Source organism: Hypanus sabinus, chromosome 25 (assembly GCF_030144855.1).
Source record: "Hypanus sabinus isolate sHypSab1 chromosome 25, sHypSab1.hap1, whole genome shotgun sequence".
Lineage (NCBI taxonomy): Eukaryota > Metazoa > Chordata > Chondrichthyes > Myliobatiformes > Dasyatidae > Hypanus > Hypanus sabinus.
In genome coordinates, this window is record NC_082730.1 from 2647836 (window position 1) to 2663165 (window position 15330).

Consider the following 15330-nt stretch of genomic DNA (forward strand, 5'->3'; position numbering starts at 1 on the left):
GACAAATTATACTTATATAGGTATTTAAAATTTTTAGTAATTTTAATACCAAGGTAAGTGAAATGGTTTTTAGCAATATTAAGTATTTGATCATAATAATCAGAATAATTATTAATAGGAAATAATTCACTTTTATGTAAGTTAAGATTATATCCAGAGAAAATACCAAATTCCGTAAATATAAATAGCATAAAAAGAATAGATTTCCTAGGGTTTGAAATGTAAACTAATAAATCATCCGCATATAATGAAACCTTGCATAATTTATCCCCTCTCTTAATACCCTGCACATAATTGGAATCCCTGAGTGATAGCAAGTGGTTCTAAAACCAAATTAAATAATAAAGGACTAAGAGGACAACACTGACAGGTTCCTCTACATAATTTAAAATAAGGAGGCTTCTGGTTATTAGCTATAACCACAGACCCAGGGCATGATAAATCAATTTAATACGGGAAATAAATCCTGGACCAGAATTAAACCTCTTCAAAACCTGAAACAAATAAGGCCACTCCACCCTATCAAAAGCTTTCTCTGCATCCACAGATACAATAGAATTTGGATTCTGTGACTGAGGGGGAATAAATGATATTTAACAATCTTCGAATATTAAAATGTGAATACCTATTTTTAATAAATCCTGTTTGATCATTTGAGATAACATTAGGCAAAATATTCTCAAATCTATTAGCTAGAATCTTAGAGAGAATTTTAAAATCTACATTCAATAAAGAGATAGGTCTATAGGATGCACATTCCAGTGGGTCTTTTCCTTTTTTAGGAATCAATGATATTAATGCCTCATAAGATGTTTTTGGAAGGGTCCCAGAGGATATAGAATTGGTAAATGTTTGACGAAGAGGTGGTTTAAGCATTTCATGAAAAGTCTTGTAAAATTCTACCATATAACCATCAGGTCCCAGAGCTTTCCCTAATTGCATAGAGAATATAGCCTTGGTTATCTCTTCTTGTTTGATAGGGGCATCTAATATATCAACATCTTGAGTCGAAATTTGAGGTACATTTAACTTTTGCAAAAATCTGTTCATAATAATAATATTATCAGAGAATTTAGATTTATAAAGATTAGAATAGAAATCCATAAATATCTTATTAATTTCATAAGGATCTAAGGTTTCAATTCTATCTGGTCTATGAATTTTTGAAATCTGTCTCTGACCATCCCATCCTTTAACTGACCCGCCAAAAGTTTAGCAGATTTTTTCCCATGTATATAAAATAATTTTTTAGTTTAACAATTTGCTGTTAATTGGGAAAGGTCAGAAGCAAATCATACTGTGATTGAAGTTTGACCCTTTCTTTATATAGGTCTTCAGCAGGTTTAACTGAATACACTTTATCTATCTCTCTAATTTTATTAATAAGCACTGACAATTCCACTTTTGTTTTCTTTCTCAAAGCTGCTGAATATGAAATTATCTGTCCCCTAAGAAAAGATTTCAACATGTCCCATATAACCAGGTTTGACATTCCTTCAGTTGTATTAGATTCAAAAAACATAGGGATTTGTTCCTTAATAAAACTAACAAAAGCTGGATCCTGTAACGATAAGGGGTTCAATCTCTGCCGTGACATTTTCAAAAAGCTATCCGAAAACTTCAGGGTTAACTTTAAAGGTGCGTGATCTGACAACGCAATGATGTCATACACACACTCAACGATGGAGTTTAGCAAACGTGTATCTAAAAAAAAGTCATCAATTCGAGAATACTTATGATGAGCGTGTGAGAAAAAAGAGAAATCTTTGTCGTTGGGGTGTTTATATCTCCAGATATCGACCAGGCCATATTCTAGTAAAAAATTAATACACACCACTGCTTTATTGGGAAGCGACGGATTGGTTGATGACCTGTCAATCGCTAGATTCAGATAACAATTAAAGTCACTGCCCATGATCAACTTATATTCATTCAAATTCAGTAGCTGAAATAAAAGTTTCTTAGACAAATCAGAATTATCTACATTAGGTGCATATACACACACCAGAGCTACCTTTTGCTCACTTAATAAACCAGTAACAATTAAGTGTCTTCCAATTGAATCAATAATAGTATTAAAGTGTACAAAAGGGATTTTGGGGCTAAGAAAAATAGATACACTACTTACTTTATTAGTTGACAACGAATGATACAAAGATCCTTTCTAAAATTTGAAAAATCTGTCCTCATCCTGTTACTGTATATGATTTTCTTTTGCAAAAATAATATCTGTGTTGTGTTTTTAATTTCTTAAAAATCTTTTTACGCTTAATGGGGTGATTCACACCATTCCAATTCCAAGATATTATATTAACTTTATTAACATCCATGTTTAAAATTTGATTTAATATTTTATAAAAGAACTATTTCGCAAGCACAGATTGAACCAAAAGGCACAGGTACAACTAGAAGGAGTGATGTATTTGCAAGAAAAAAATCCATCAAAAGAACTGCCCAAACTAGAAAACAAACTATTCTAATAGCCTCCCCGACTTCCCAAAAAGAAAGAAAGACAGTAACCAATAGGCTGCCCAAATGCTAAACTAATAACCCCTGACCCTATTTTCCATTTTGCAGCTACATATATTAATTTAAAGTAAAAATCCCACCCAAGATAGCCATAATAAAAGGAACAAACAAAATTCAACTTCTACAATGTTATGTCTAACAGTAATAAAAACATAAACGGCCACGGCCATCTTAAAATCAGCTAAAGCATCAATAACATATTCAAAGAAAAATAAATCTGAGAAAATAATATTACAAAGTTCTTTCTCTCAAAAAAGAAAAAAAGAATAAATGGGTGTATATATATATAGCAAAACTAAAACTATATTAGTATTGAGACAAACAAAAGATGTAAAAAGATTAATACACAACAGGTCCTGTACAGACCATTACAGGATAATACTGTAAGAGTTCCCTACAAAACAATTATGTATATACTAATTATTAATAAGTAAAAAAAAAGTTTAATCAGCCACGTCCCATACCAGAGACTAAAAAAGTATAGAATAAACTTAATTCAGGAGACCCATAAACATCTCATACATCAGAACACGTCAGAATTACCTATTGAGTAATCGGCTTAACTTTAAGAATTTTTATGTACTCCATCCCCCCTGGGGAGAGTAGATTCTCAGTGACTGAGAACATTTAGGAAAAATTATCAGCTGTGCTGGATAGCGAAGGGAGGGGTATAAATTGAATTTATACATTTCACTCATGACTTCTCGGTATTTCCTTCTTTCGGCAAAGATCTCAGGGGGATAATCTTCATTTATACGAATCTCTGTCGATTTAAGGATTATCTTTCATTTTTTTCTGGCTTTTCGAAGTATGGCTTCTTTGGTTGGATAGTAATGCAGACAAAGTACAATTGGTCGAGGATGTAATTCAGATGAACGCTGAGAAAATGGACTCTATCAACTATAGGGCTAGCTTCCAGGGTCTCACTAAAAAAGTGCCAATAACATATCTGAGAAGAACTTTAACAGATCGCCAGCTTCAGCATTTTCAGGCAGTTCTAGGATACGCAAATTTCTTCGATGCCCTCTGCTATCTAAATCAACCATTTTTTTTCTTCGTTTTAGATGGTTCTGAGGTAATTTCATTATTTTCTTTTCCATTGAAGATTTCTTCATTCCTTGATCTTTAATAGTTTGCCTGAATAGATCATGTTTGTTCTCAATTCAATTAATAAGCGTCTGAAGTTGAAAGGCCAAATTTTTCAGAGAATCTTGAACAATAGAGATACATTTTTCAAGCTTCCCACTGGAGTCCATCAGCTTATCAATCTTAGTGTTAATCCATCCAAATTCTGACTTCATGTCTTGTATTAAAGAAAATATTCCTGCTAAAGTAAAAGGTTCCTCCACTTTCTTGATTTGTTCAGTTTGCTCCATTTCAGGAAAAGTCTTGCTGCTTCTCAGTTCAATACCAGAACAACTTCTTTCGGCCATTGTAATTAAATCATAAATCCTTCAGTAGAAGTAATAAATCATCAAACTTAAAAGAAGTCTGTCAGTGGGATATAAAGTATTTAAAAAAGTGGAGCCGCTGAAGATGCGGCTTACTCCATGCGCTACAAAATGGCGAATCTGGGACAGTGTAGATGGTGGTTTCCTGTATTTCCTCATTGTGTTCACACCCTCAAGCACCACAGCCACCTTTTCTGAAGACTGGATCCAATTTGCCATTCCTTCCTCAGGGCAGGGTGTAGAGAGTGTTCCCCCAGTGGGCTCACTGTGTGATGTAGGAACTGTGTGCCAGGTCTCTCTCAGGGTTGGGAGCCAGATGATGGGCCGCATGGTCTGCTCTTGTAACTGTGATCCTGCTGACTGTCTCCTCTTCTCTCCTCAGCTGGGACTGGGGCTTCCCCTACAACTGTGAATGGAGCTCAGGGAGGCTGGGTCTCCCTACCTGCTAAGATCCCGGCTGGACCAGACATTGCTGAGGTTGTGTGGAGACTGTTATCACCCAGAAAGAAGCTAGTGACATATTCAAACAAGAACATTGAGTATTACGGACCTGAGGAATACAAGCGACGGATAACTTTTCATCCCGGGGACTTCAGCCTGGAAATCCGTGATCTACAGAAACAGGACGCTGGTGATTATGAGCTGACCGTTACAGCACGTTCAGGAGAACAGACTCAGAGAGCAAAGCGACTGCAGGTTGATGGTGAGTGAGACCTTGCAGAGGGGCCCGGGTTTCATCAGTTCCTGAAACACCCCCAATTAATGGGTGAGAGCAGATCCTGCAAGTTCCCTGTTTACTGAACCCCACAGACTGCCCATGTCCACATCTGGGCTCACGGTCCCAATGTAGTGTGGCTGATTCAGTGTGAGGCTGGAGGACACACTCACCACATCCTGCAGGCTGGACCAGAGGCTGTGAAGCATTGAACTGTCAATGGAGAACCTCGTGTGTCCGAGGCTGGAGGAGATTGGCAGATGGGGAAGGGGGCAATGGGAGATGGGCCGAAGGAGTGGGAGGGACTGGTGGATGGCTGAACAGTCTATACCTGTGGGTCAGTTACACAGAGCCTTCTGTATCCCCAGTTCAAAGCCCGAGTCTGTTATATTCAAGAATCCTTGTTGTCTTGTCTATTTCCCAGGAGGTCAGCAAGGTGTTTATTCCTCAGTCTTCATGCTGTGCTGTTCTGAATGAGACCCTGTGTATTCATTACACTGAATATAGTGTCCCAGTGAGTGACACAGTACACGGACACAACGGCACACTCACACACAGCAATATGGTTCCTGACTCACTCTAACAGTAATATAACATTCACAATAATCTCACTCAGCAATGTCTGGCTGAGAAATCCCATCCACCCCAGGTTTAACAAGTTCCCATTGGAGGGAGGAGAACGTCGGAACGTGGGGAATGGAACATCATGGAACAGATCCTCAGCTCATGATGTGCTGCCAAACTCATTGCTAATGGAACCCAGTTAAGCTAATCCCTTCTGACTGTTCATGCTCCATATGCCTTTATTCTCGACACATTCAGGTGCTCCTCAAAAATCTCTCTGGCCTTTGCCTCTACCACCACCCCTGGCAGCCCATTTCAGTCACCCACCACTCTCTGTGTAAAGAAAATCTTGTCCCGCATATCTCCTTTGAATTTACCCGTCACTGTAAATGCACCATCTCTGGTATTAGACACATTTTACTTGATTTTCTTTTATTTAATGAGATACAGCAGGAAATAAACCCTTCCGGGTCTTTGAGCTGTGCTGCCCAGCTATCCTCCAATTTAACTCCAGCCTAATCACAGGACAATTTATAATGATCAACTAACCTACCAATTGGAATGTCTCTGGACTGTGGGAGGAAGCCAGAGCACGCAGAGGAATCCCACGTGATCACAGGGAGACCAGACAAACTCATTACGGGCCGTGGGAATTCAATCTGGTTCACTGGCACTGTAAAGCATTGTGCTAACAACTACACCATCGTGCCACTTCCTGGGAAAAATACTGTCTGTCTGCTTCATCTGTGTCCTTATAAATGTCATAAGTTTGTATCACCTTCGACACTCAAAGCAAACAACCCAAATTTGTCCAACCATTTCTTGCCATACATACCCTGTAATCCAGTCACCCTGATGGTAAATGTCTGTTCCCTCTTCTAAGCCTCCACCTTCTTCCTTTAACGGGGTGATTACCGTACTCCAGATGCTGCCTAGTCAGAGTTTTTAAAGATATAACATAACTTCCTGAGTTTTGAACTCAGTGTCTCAATGATGAGGGCAAGCATGCAAAGTCCCTTCTTTACCACCCAATCAACATGCAGCCACACTTCCACACCCATGTCTGCATCTGATCCACGTCCAATTTCATCTATTGGCACTCGTCTGCACCATCCACAACTCCAGCAATTTTTATCTCATATACAAATATGCTAATCCTCCCATCTGTATTTCTGTCCAAGGATCAGTTTGAGGGCTTTTGCCCCCTGAAGCCTACTCCCAACTCATTGAAACCAGGGTTGGTCTGACCTCAATCTCAGCTCCACCTTCCTGCCTGTTCCCACCTTCTCCATGACACCCCTCCAGATCAAAACTCTATCTCAGCCTTGAATACACTGATTCAGCCTCCACAGCTCTCTGGGGGAGAAAATTCCATAGATTACTGAACCTTGGAGATGTTCATCTCCATCTGAAATTATGGTCCCTTATTCAGAAACTTTACCTTTTTTCGAGATCCCACAGGAGGGGGAAACACCCTCCCTACACTCACCTCTCTGATTCCTGTTCCAATCACTGAGTCACCTGCTGACTGCCTCCTCTTGTCTCCTCAGACCCAGTGGGGACTGTGAAAGGAGCTTGGGGACAGAGGGTCTCCTTACCTGCTGGGATCACATCCGGGCTGGACATTTCTCATTTGGTGTGGAGATCAGTTGGAACCAGAATAACAGAATATGCAAATAGCACCATTTTCTACTTTGGTCCTGAGGAGTACAAGCGACGGATAACTCTTCATCCCGAGAACTTCAGTCTAGAAATCAGTGATCTACGGAGAGAGGACGCTAAAGATTATGAGGTGACTGTTACAGCAAGCTCAGGAGCACAGACTCAGAAGGGAATGCGACTGGAGGTGTTCGGTGAGTGAGACGTTACGGAGGGGCCCGGGTTTCATCAGTTCCTGAAACACCCCTAATTAATGCGTTAAGGCTGATCACATGTGTTTCCTTATTTTCTGAACCCCACTGACTGCCCATGTCCAAAGCTGGGCTCATGATCCCAGTGTAGTGAGGCTGAGTCAGTGTGAGGCTGGACAGCACACTCACCACATCCTGGAGACTGGACCAGAGGCTGTGAAGCATGGAACTGTCAATGGAGAGCCTCGTGTTTCTGAGGCTGGAAGAGATGAGCAGATGGGGAACAGGGAATGAGAGATGGGCCGAAGGTGTGGGAGGGGCTGATGATTGGGACAAACAGTCCATATCTGTGGGTCACAGTTACACACTGTATCCCCAGGTCTATAGCCTGGTCTGTCATGTTCAGAGATCCCAGTTTCCCAGGGCACTGCTTGTTAATTGCCCAGTATGAGGTCTGAGCTCAGCAAAGTGCTTATTCCTCAGTCTTCATGCTGTGCTCTGCTGAGTGAGACCCTGTGTGTTCATTACACCGAATATAGTGTCCCAGTGAGTGATACAGTACATGGACACAACAGCACACTCACACACAGCAACATGGTTCCTGACTCACTCAAATAGTAATATAACATTCACAATAACCTTAATCTAACTCCAGCCTAATCTATTTTATTAACCTACCAATTAACCTACCAATCAGAACGTCTTTGGACTGTGGGAGGAAACCAGAGCACGCAGAGGAATCCCACGTGGTCACGGGGAGAATGTACAAACTCCTTACGGCAGTGGGAATTCAATCGATTTGCTGGCACTGTAAAGCGTTGTGCTAACCACTACGCTATCATGCCATCCCTGGGAAGAATACTGGCTGTCATCTGTGTCCTTAAAAATGTCAAAAGCTTCTATCACCTCTGACACTCAGAGGAAACAACCCAAATTTGTCCAAACTTTTCTTCCAACACATGCCCCCTGTAATCCAGTCACCCAGTTGGTAAATGTCTGTTCCCTCTGCAAAGCCTCCACATTCTTCCTTTAACGGGCGGGCTGGAAATGAATGCAATCATCCAGATGTAGACTAATCAGAGTTTTTAACGGAGTACCATAACTTCCTGACTTTTCAACTCAGTGTCTCGACTGAAGAGGGCAAGCACGTAAAGTTCCTTCTTTACCACCCGAACAACATGCAGCCACGTTTCCCCACCCATGTCTGCATCTGATCCATGTCCAAATTCATCTACTGGCACTCCTCTGCACCATCCACACCACCACCAATCTTTATCTCATCTACAAATATGCTAACCCTCCCATCTGTATTTCTGCCCAAGGAACATTAGTGGCCTTTTGGCCCCTCAAACCTACTCCCCTCTCACTGAAATCAGGGCTTGTCTGACCTTGATCTCAGCTCCATTTTCGTGCCTGTTCCTACCATCTCCCTGACTCCGCTCCAGATCAAAACTCTATCTCAGCCTTGACTACACTGACTCAGCCTCCACAGCTCTCTGGGGGAGATAATTCCATACAATTCTGACCCTTGCAGAAGGGAAATCATTCCTCATTGCCGCCTGAAATGATGGTCCCTTATTCTGAAACTGTGCCCTTGTTCAAGATTCCTCTGGAGGGGGATACACCCTACCAACACTCAACTCACTCCGACTCCTGCTCCAGTCACTGAGTCACCTGCTGACTGCCTTCTCTTGTCTCCTCAGACTGGGCGAAGACTGTGAAAGGAACTTGGGGAATGAAGGTCTTCTTACCTGTTGGGTTCACACCTTGGCAGGGTGTTTCTCAGGTGGTGTGGAGATCAAACAAAACCAGAATAGCAGAGAGTGTAAGTGGCAACATTTCCTACTTCGGTCCTGAGGAGTACAAGCGACGGATAACTCTTCATCCCGAGAACTTCAGCCTGGAAATCTGTGATCTACGGAGGCAGGATGCTGGTGAATATGAGGTGGAAACTGCTGTGGTTTCTGGAGCTAATTATAAGGCGAAATTGCAACTGGAGGTGGACGGTGAGTGAGACACTGTGGAGGGGACTGAGTTTCACCAGTTCCTGAAACATCCCTAATTAATGGATGACAGCATATCCTGGCCATTCCACTCTTTACTGAACCCCTCTGACTGATTGTCCGTGTCCAAGACATTCATTCTTGGGGACAGAGATGGAGAGTTTGGGAGTGTTGGTTGGAGTAGCCTGTCTGAGTATCTGCAGTGACATTGACAGGTACACATAGCGGCCACTGTGTACCAGTGGTGGAGCTGAAATTCCCCCGGAGGATGAGATAATTGTCATTGTCGATGGAGAACCAAAGAGTGGTCCCCTTGCAAAAGAATCATGATTGCATCACCCTCATCTACAGAGGGGTTTGATCCTGGGAGTCTCCCCAGTCCCTTCCCTTCGGGATGGTGTCCTCCTTTGGACTGTGGCCGTGACAGGGGAGGAAGGTGGCACCCTCCCGTAGTCAAGTCCGGCAACACAATGTGGGTCCTTGGCCCTAAAGAAGCCAACTTTCCCTACCAGGTGGTCCCTGCACTCAGGGCACCTCCACCTTTGGAGGAAGGGCACCTCCTTCTCCTTCCTCGAGGGATGCAGAGATTCTATCAGAGGTGAAATATCCACTTCTACCTCTTCCCCCTATCTGGCTCCCTCAGTTAGAGTTGGTGGTCTCCCTGGGATCAGGCCAGGGTTAAGGACAGGAACAGACCTGAGAAAACCACATTGTTGGTGGATGCCAGTGTTGTACCTGATATTCCTCTTTGTCACGGTTTTTATTTGTAATTTAGTGTAATTGTTGTTTCATGGCAACAGTACACACCGTGCACTATACTGATACCACTGTCTCCCAAGGACAAAGTTCTGGTCTGTCATGTTCAGTGATCCCAGTTGTCCCATCTGTTTCCCAGGCCACTGCTTGATAATTCCCCAGACTGAGGTCTGAGCTCAGCAAAGTGTTTATTCCTCAGCCTTCATGCTGTGCTGTGGTGAGTGAGACCCTGTGTATTCATTACACTGAATATAGTGTCCCAGTGAGTGACACAGTACACGGACACAACAGCACACTCACACACAGCAGTATGGTTCCTGACTTACTTTAACCATAACGTAGCATTCAAAATAATCTCACTCAGCAACATCTGGCTATGAAATCTTCACCCCGGGTTTAACGGGTTCCCATTGGAGGGAGGAGAATGTCAGAACGTGGGGAATGGAACATCATGGAACAGATCCTCAGCTCATGATGTGCTGCCAAACTCATTGCTAATGGAACCCAGTTAAGCTAATCCCTTCTGACTGTTCGTGCTCCATATGCCTTTATTCTCTCCACATTCATGTGTGTATGTGACAGCCCCTCAAAAATCTCCCTGGCCTTTGCCTCTTCCACCACTCCCGGCAGCCCATTTCAGTCACCCACCACTCTCTGTGTAAAGAAAATCTTGTCCCGCATATCTCCTCTGAATTTACACCTGTCACTGTAAATGCACAATCTCTGGTATTAGACACATTTTATTTGATTTTTTTATTTTATCGAGATACAGCAGGAATAAACCTTTCAGGGCCTTTGAGCTGTGCTGCCCAGCGATCCCCCAGTTTAATCCCAGCCCAATCACAGGACAATTTATAACGACCAATTAACCTATCAATCAGAATGTCTTTGGACTGTGAGAGGAAACCAGAGCATGAACAGGAATCCCATGTGGTCACGGGGAGAATGTACAAACTCCTTACAGGCAGCGGGAATTCAATCTGGTTCACTGGCACTGTAAAGCGTTGTGCTAACCACTACACTATCATGCCATCCCTGGGAAAAATACTGGCTGTCTACTTCATCTGTGTCCTTAAAAATGTTATAAACTTGTATCAGGTCTATCGCCAACCTCCGACACTCAGAGCAAACAACCCAAATTTGTCCAAACTTTTCTTCCCACACATGCTCTGTAATCCAGGCAGCCTGATGGTAAATGTCTGTTCCCTCTGCAAAGACCCCACATTCTTCCTTTAATGGGGTGGCTGGAATTGATTGCAATAGCCCAGATGCAGCCTAATCAGAGTTTTTAATACTTCCTGACTTTTGAACTCAGTGTCTCGACTGATGAGGGCAAGCATGCAACGTCCCTTCTTTACCATCCAATCAACATGCAACCACATTTCCCCACCCATGTCTGCATCTGATCAATGTCCAATTGCATCTACTGGCACTCCTCTGCACCATCCACAACACCAACAATCTTTATCTCACCTACAAACATGCTAACCCTCACATCTGTATTTCGGTCTGAGGATTAGTTTGAGGGCTTTAGTCCCCTGAAGCCTTCTCCCCACTCATTGAAACCAGGGTTGGTCTGACCTCGATCTCAGGTCCAACTTCCTGCCTGTTCCCACCTTCTCCCTGACTCCTCTCCAGATCAAAACTCTATCTCAGCCTTGACTACACTGACTCAGCCTCCACAGCTCTCTGGGGGAGAAAATTCCATAGATTCCTGACCCTTGGAGATGGGAAATCGTTGCTCATCTCTGTCTGAAATTATGGTCCCATATTCTGAAATTGTGCCCTTGTTTGAGATCCACAGGAGGGGAAACACCCTCCCTACTCCGAGGACACTGGTGATTATGAGGTGACTGTTACAGCAAGTTCAGGAGCACAGACTCAGAAGGGAATGAGACTGGAGGTGTTCGGTGAGTGAGACGTTACGGAGGGGCCCGGGTTTCATCAGTTCCTGAAACACCCCTAATTGATGTGTTAAGGCAGATCATGCGTGTTTCCTTAGTTTCTGAACCCCACTGACTGCCCATGTCCAAAGCTGGGCTCATGGTCCCAGTGTAGTGAGGCTGAGTCAGTGTGAGGCTGGACGACACACTCACCACATCCTGGAGACTGGACCAGAGGCTGTTAAGCATGGAACTGTCAATGTGGAGCCTCTTGTGTCCGAGGCTAGAGGAGATCAGCAGATGGGCCAGAGGGGTGCGAGGGACTGGTGAATGGGCCGAATAGTCTATACCTGTGGGTCAGTTACACAGGGCCTTCTGTAACCCCAGTTCAAAGGCCTGGTCTGTCATGTTCAGGGATCACCATTGTTCTATCTTTTTCCCAGGACACTGCTTGTTAATTGCCCAGACTGAGGTCTGAGCTCAGCAAGGTGTTTATTCCTCAGACTTCATGCTGTGCTGTGCTGAGTGAGACCCTGTGTATTCATTACACTGAATATAGTGTCCCAGTGAGTGACACAGTACACGGACACAACAGCACACTCACACACAGCAATATGGTTCCTGACTCACTGTAACGGTAATATAACATTCACAATAATCTCATTCAGCCATGTCCGGCTGAGAAATCCCCTCCACCCCAGGTTTAACGGGTTCCCATTGGAGGGGGGAGAATGTCAGAACATGGGGAATGGAACATCATGGAACAGATCCTCAGCTCATGATGTGCTGCCAAACTCATTGCTAATGGAACCCAGTTAGGCTAATCCCTTCTGACTGTTCATGCTCCATATGCCTTCATTCTCTCCACATTCATGTGTGTAAATGATTCCAATACTCCAGATGCAGCCTAATCAGAGTTTTTAAAGATGTAGCATAACTTCCTGACTTCTGAAAGTGTCTAGATTGAAGAGGGCAAGCATGTAAAGTCCCTTCTTTACCACCTAATCAATATGCAGCCACATTTCACCACCCATGTCTGCATCTGATCCACGTCCAACTGAATCTATTGGCATTCCTCTACACCACCCACACCACCACCAATCTTTATCTCAACTACCAATGTGCCAACCCACCCATCTACATTTCTGTCCAAGGAACAGATAGAGGCCTTTTGCACACCTTGAGCCTAGTCCCCACTCACTGAAATCATGGTTGGTCTGACCTTGATCTCAGCTCCACATTCCAGCCTGTTCCCACCCTCTCCCCGATTCTAAGGTGAGAGAGTGTCTGGAAGTGTACGGTAGGTGAGACACTGCAGAAGGACCCAGGTTTCACCAGTTCCAGAAACATCCCTAATTAATGGGTGATGGTAGATCCTGGCCATTCCACTCTTTACTGAACCCCACTGGCAGCTTGTCTGTGTCCAAGACATTCATTCCTGGGAACAGAGAGTGAAAGTTTAGGAGTGTTGGTTGGAGTAGACTGTCTGAATCTCTGCAGTGACACTGACAGGTGCACATCGCAGTCACTGTGTACCAGTGGTGGAGCTGAAATTTCCCCAGAGGATGAGATAATTGCCATAGTCAATACAGATGAAAAGAGTGGTCCCCTTGCAATACAATCAAGAGACCACATCACCTTGCCATCATTCCAGCGTGGTATAATCCAGTGATTAGAGACCAGAGCGTGGTTGTGAAATACTCAGAAAGAGTACAGATGATAATGGGAGGTGAGAATTGCACAGAATAGGACTGACGGTAATGGGTGTGTGAGAGAGTGATTGGAAAACGGACTGATGGTAATGGGTGTGTGTGAGAGGTGATTGGAAAACGGACTGATGGTAATGGGTGTGTGTGAGAGGTGATTGGAAAGGGGACTGATGGTAATGGGTGGGTGAGAGGTGATTGGAAAGGGGACTGATGGTAATGGGTGTGTGTGAGAGATGATTGGAAAGGGGACTGACAGTAATGGGTGTGTGTGAGAGGTGATTGGAAAGGGGACTGACAGTAATGGGTGTGTGTGAGAGAGTGATTGGAAAGGGGACTGACGGCATGGTGTGTGTGAGAGGTGATTGGAAAGGGGACTGACAGTAATGGGTGTGTGTGAGAGAGTGATTGGAAAGGGGACTGACGGCATGGTGTGTGTGAGAGGTGATTGGAAAGGGGACTGATGGTAATGGGTGTGTGTGAGAGGTGATTGGAAAGGGGACTGATGGTAATGGGTGGGTGAGAGGTGATTGGAAAGGGGACTGATGGTAATGGGTGTGTGTGAGAGATGATTGGAAAGGGGACTGACAGTAATGGGTGTGTGTGAGAGGTGATTGGAAAGGGGACTGACAGTAATGGGTGTGTGTGAGAGAGTGATTGGAAAGGGGACTGACGGCATGGTGTGTGTGAGAGGTGATTGGAAAGGGGACTGATGGTAATGGGTGTGTGTGAGAGGTGATTGGAAAGGGGACTGACGGCATGGTGTGTGTGAGAGGTGATTGGAAAGGGGACTGACGGCATGGTGTGTGTGAGAGGTGATTGGAAAGGGGACTGATGGTAATGGGTGTGTGTGAGAGGTGATTGGAAAGGGGACTGACGGCATGGTGTGTGAGAGGTGATTGGAAAGGGGACTGATGATAATGGGTGTGTGAGAGAGTGATTGGAAAGGGGACTGACGGCATGGTGTGTGTGAGAGGTGATTGGAAAGGGGACTGACGGCATGGTGTGTGTGAGAGGTGATTGGAAAGGGGACTGATGGTAATGGGTGTGTGTGAGAGGTGATTGGAAAGGGGACTGACGGCATGGTGTGTGTGAGAGGTGATTGGAAAGGGGACTGATGATAATGGGTGTGTGAGAGAGTGATTGGAAAGGGGACTGACTGCATGGTGTGTGTGAGAGGTGATTGGAAAGGGGACTGATGGTAATGGGTGTGTGTGAGAGGTGATTGGAAAGGGGACTGACGGCATGGTGTGTGTGAGAGGTGATTGGAAAGGGGACTGATGGTAATGGGTGTGTGTGAGAGGTGATTGGAAAGGGGACTGATGGTAATGGGTGTGAGAGGTGATTGGAAAGGGGACTGATGGTAATGGGTGTGTGTGAGAGGTGATTGGAAAGGGGACTGACAGTAATGGGTGTGTGAGAGAGGTTATTGGAAAGGGGACTGATGGTAATGGGTGTGTGTGAGAGGTGATTGGAAAGGGGACTGACAGTAATGGGTGTGTGTGAGAGGTGATTGGAAAGGGGTAAGATGGTAATGGGTGTGTGTGAGAGGTGATTGGAAAGGGGACTGATGGTATGGTGTGTGTGAGAGGTGATTGGAAAGGGGACTGACAGTAATGGGTGTGTGTGAGAGGTGATTGGAAAGGGGACTGACAGTAATGGGTGTGTGAGAGAGGTTATTGGAAAGGGGACTGACAGTAATGGGTGTGTGTGAGAGGTGATTGGAAAGGGGACTGATGGTAATGGGTGTGAGAGGTGATTGGAAAGGGGACTGACAGTAATGGGTGTGTGTGAGAGGTGATTGGAAAGGGGACTGATGGTAATGGGTGTGAGAGGTGATTGGAAAGGGGACTGACAGTAATGGGTGTGTGTG

The 15330-nt window shown here is 44.2% G+C and overlaps 1 protein-coding gene across 10 annotated transcripts in view; it reads left to right on the forward strand.

Moving 5' to 3' along the window:
- LOC132380936 (T-lymphocyte surface antigen Ly-9-like) overlaps nt 1-15330 on the forward strand; it is an 81514-nt gene that overhangs the window by 24656 nt on the left and 41528 nt on the right. For all 10 annotated transcript variants that reach the window (XR_009507878.1, XM_059949912.1, XM_059949908.1 and 7 more), the window contains exons 2-4: nt 4363-4683; nt 6810-7112; nt 8813-9115. Coding sequence is in view for 9 of the 10 variants with exons in the window: in XM_059949912.1 (XP_059805895.1) it covers nt 4363-4683; nt 6810-7112; nt 8813-9115 (927 nt within the window). In the remaining variant the exon portion in view is untranslated. The remainder of the gene's footprint in view (nt 1-4362; nt 4684-6809; nt 7113-8812; nt 9116-15330) is intronic.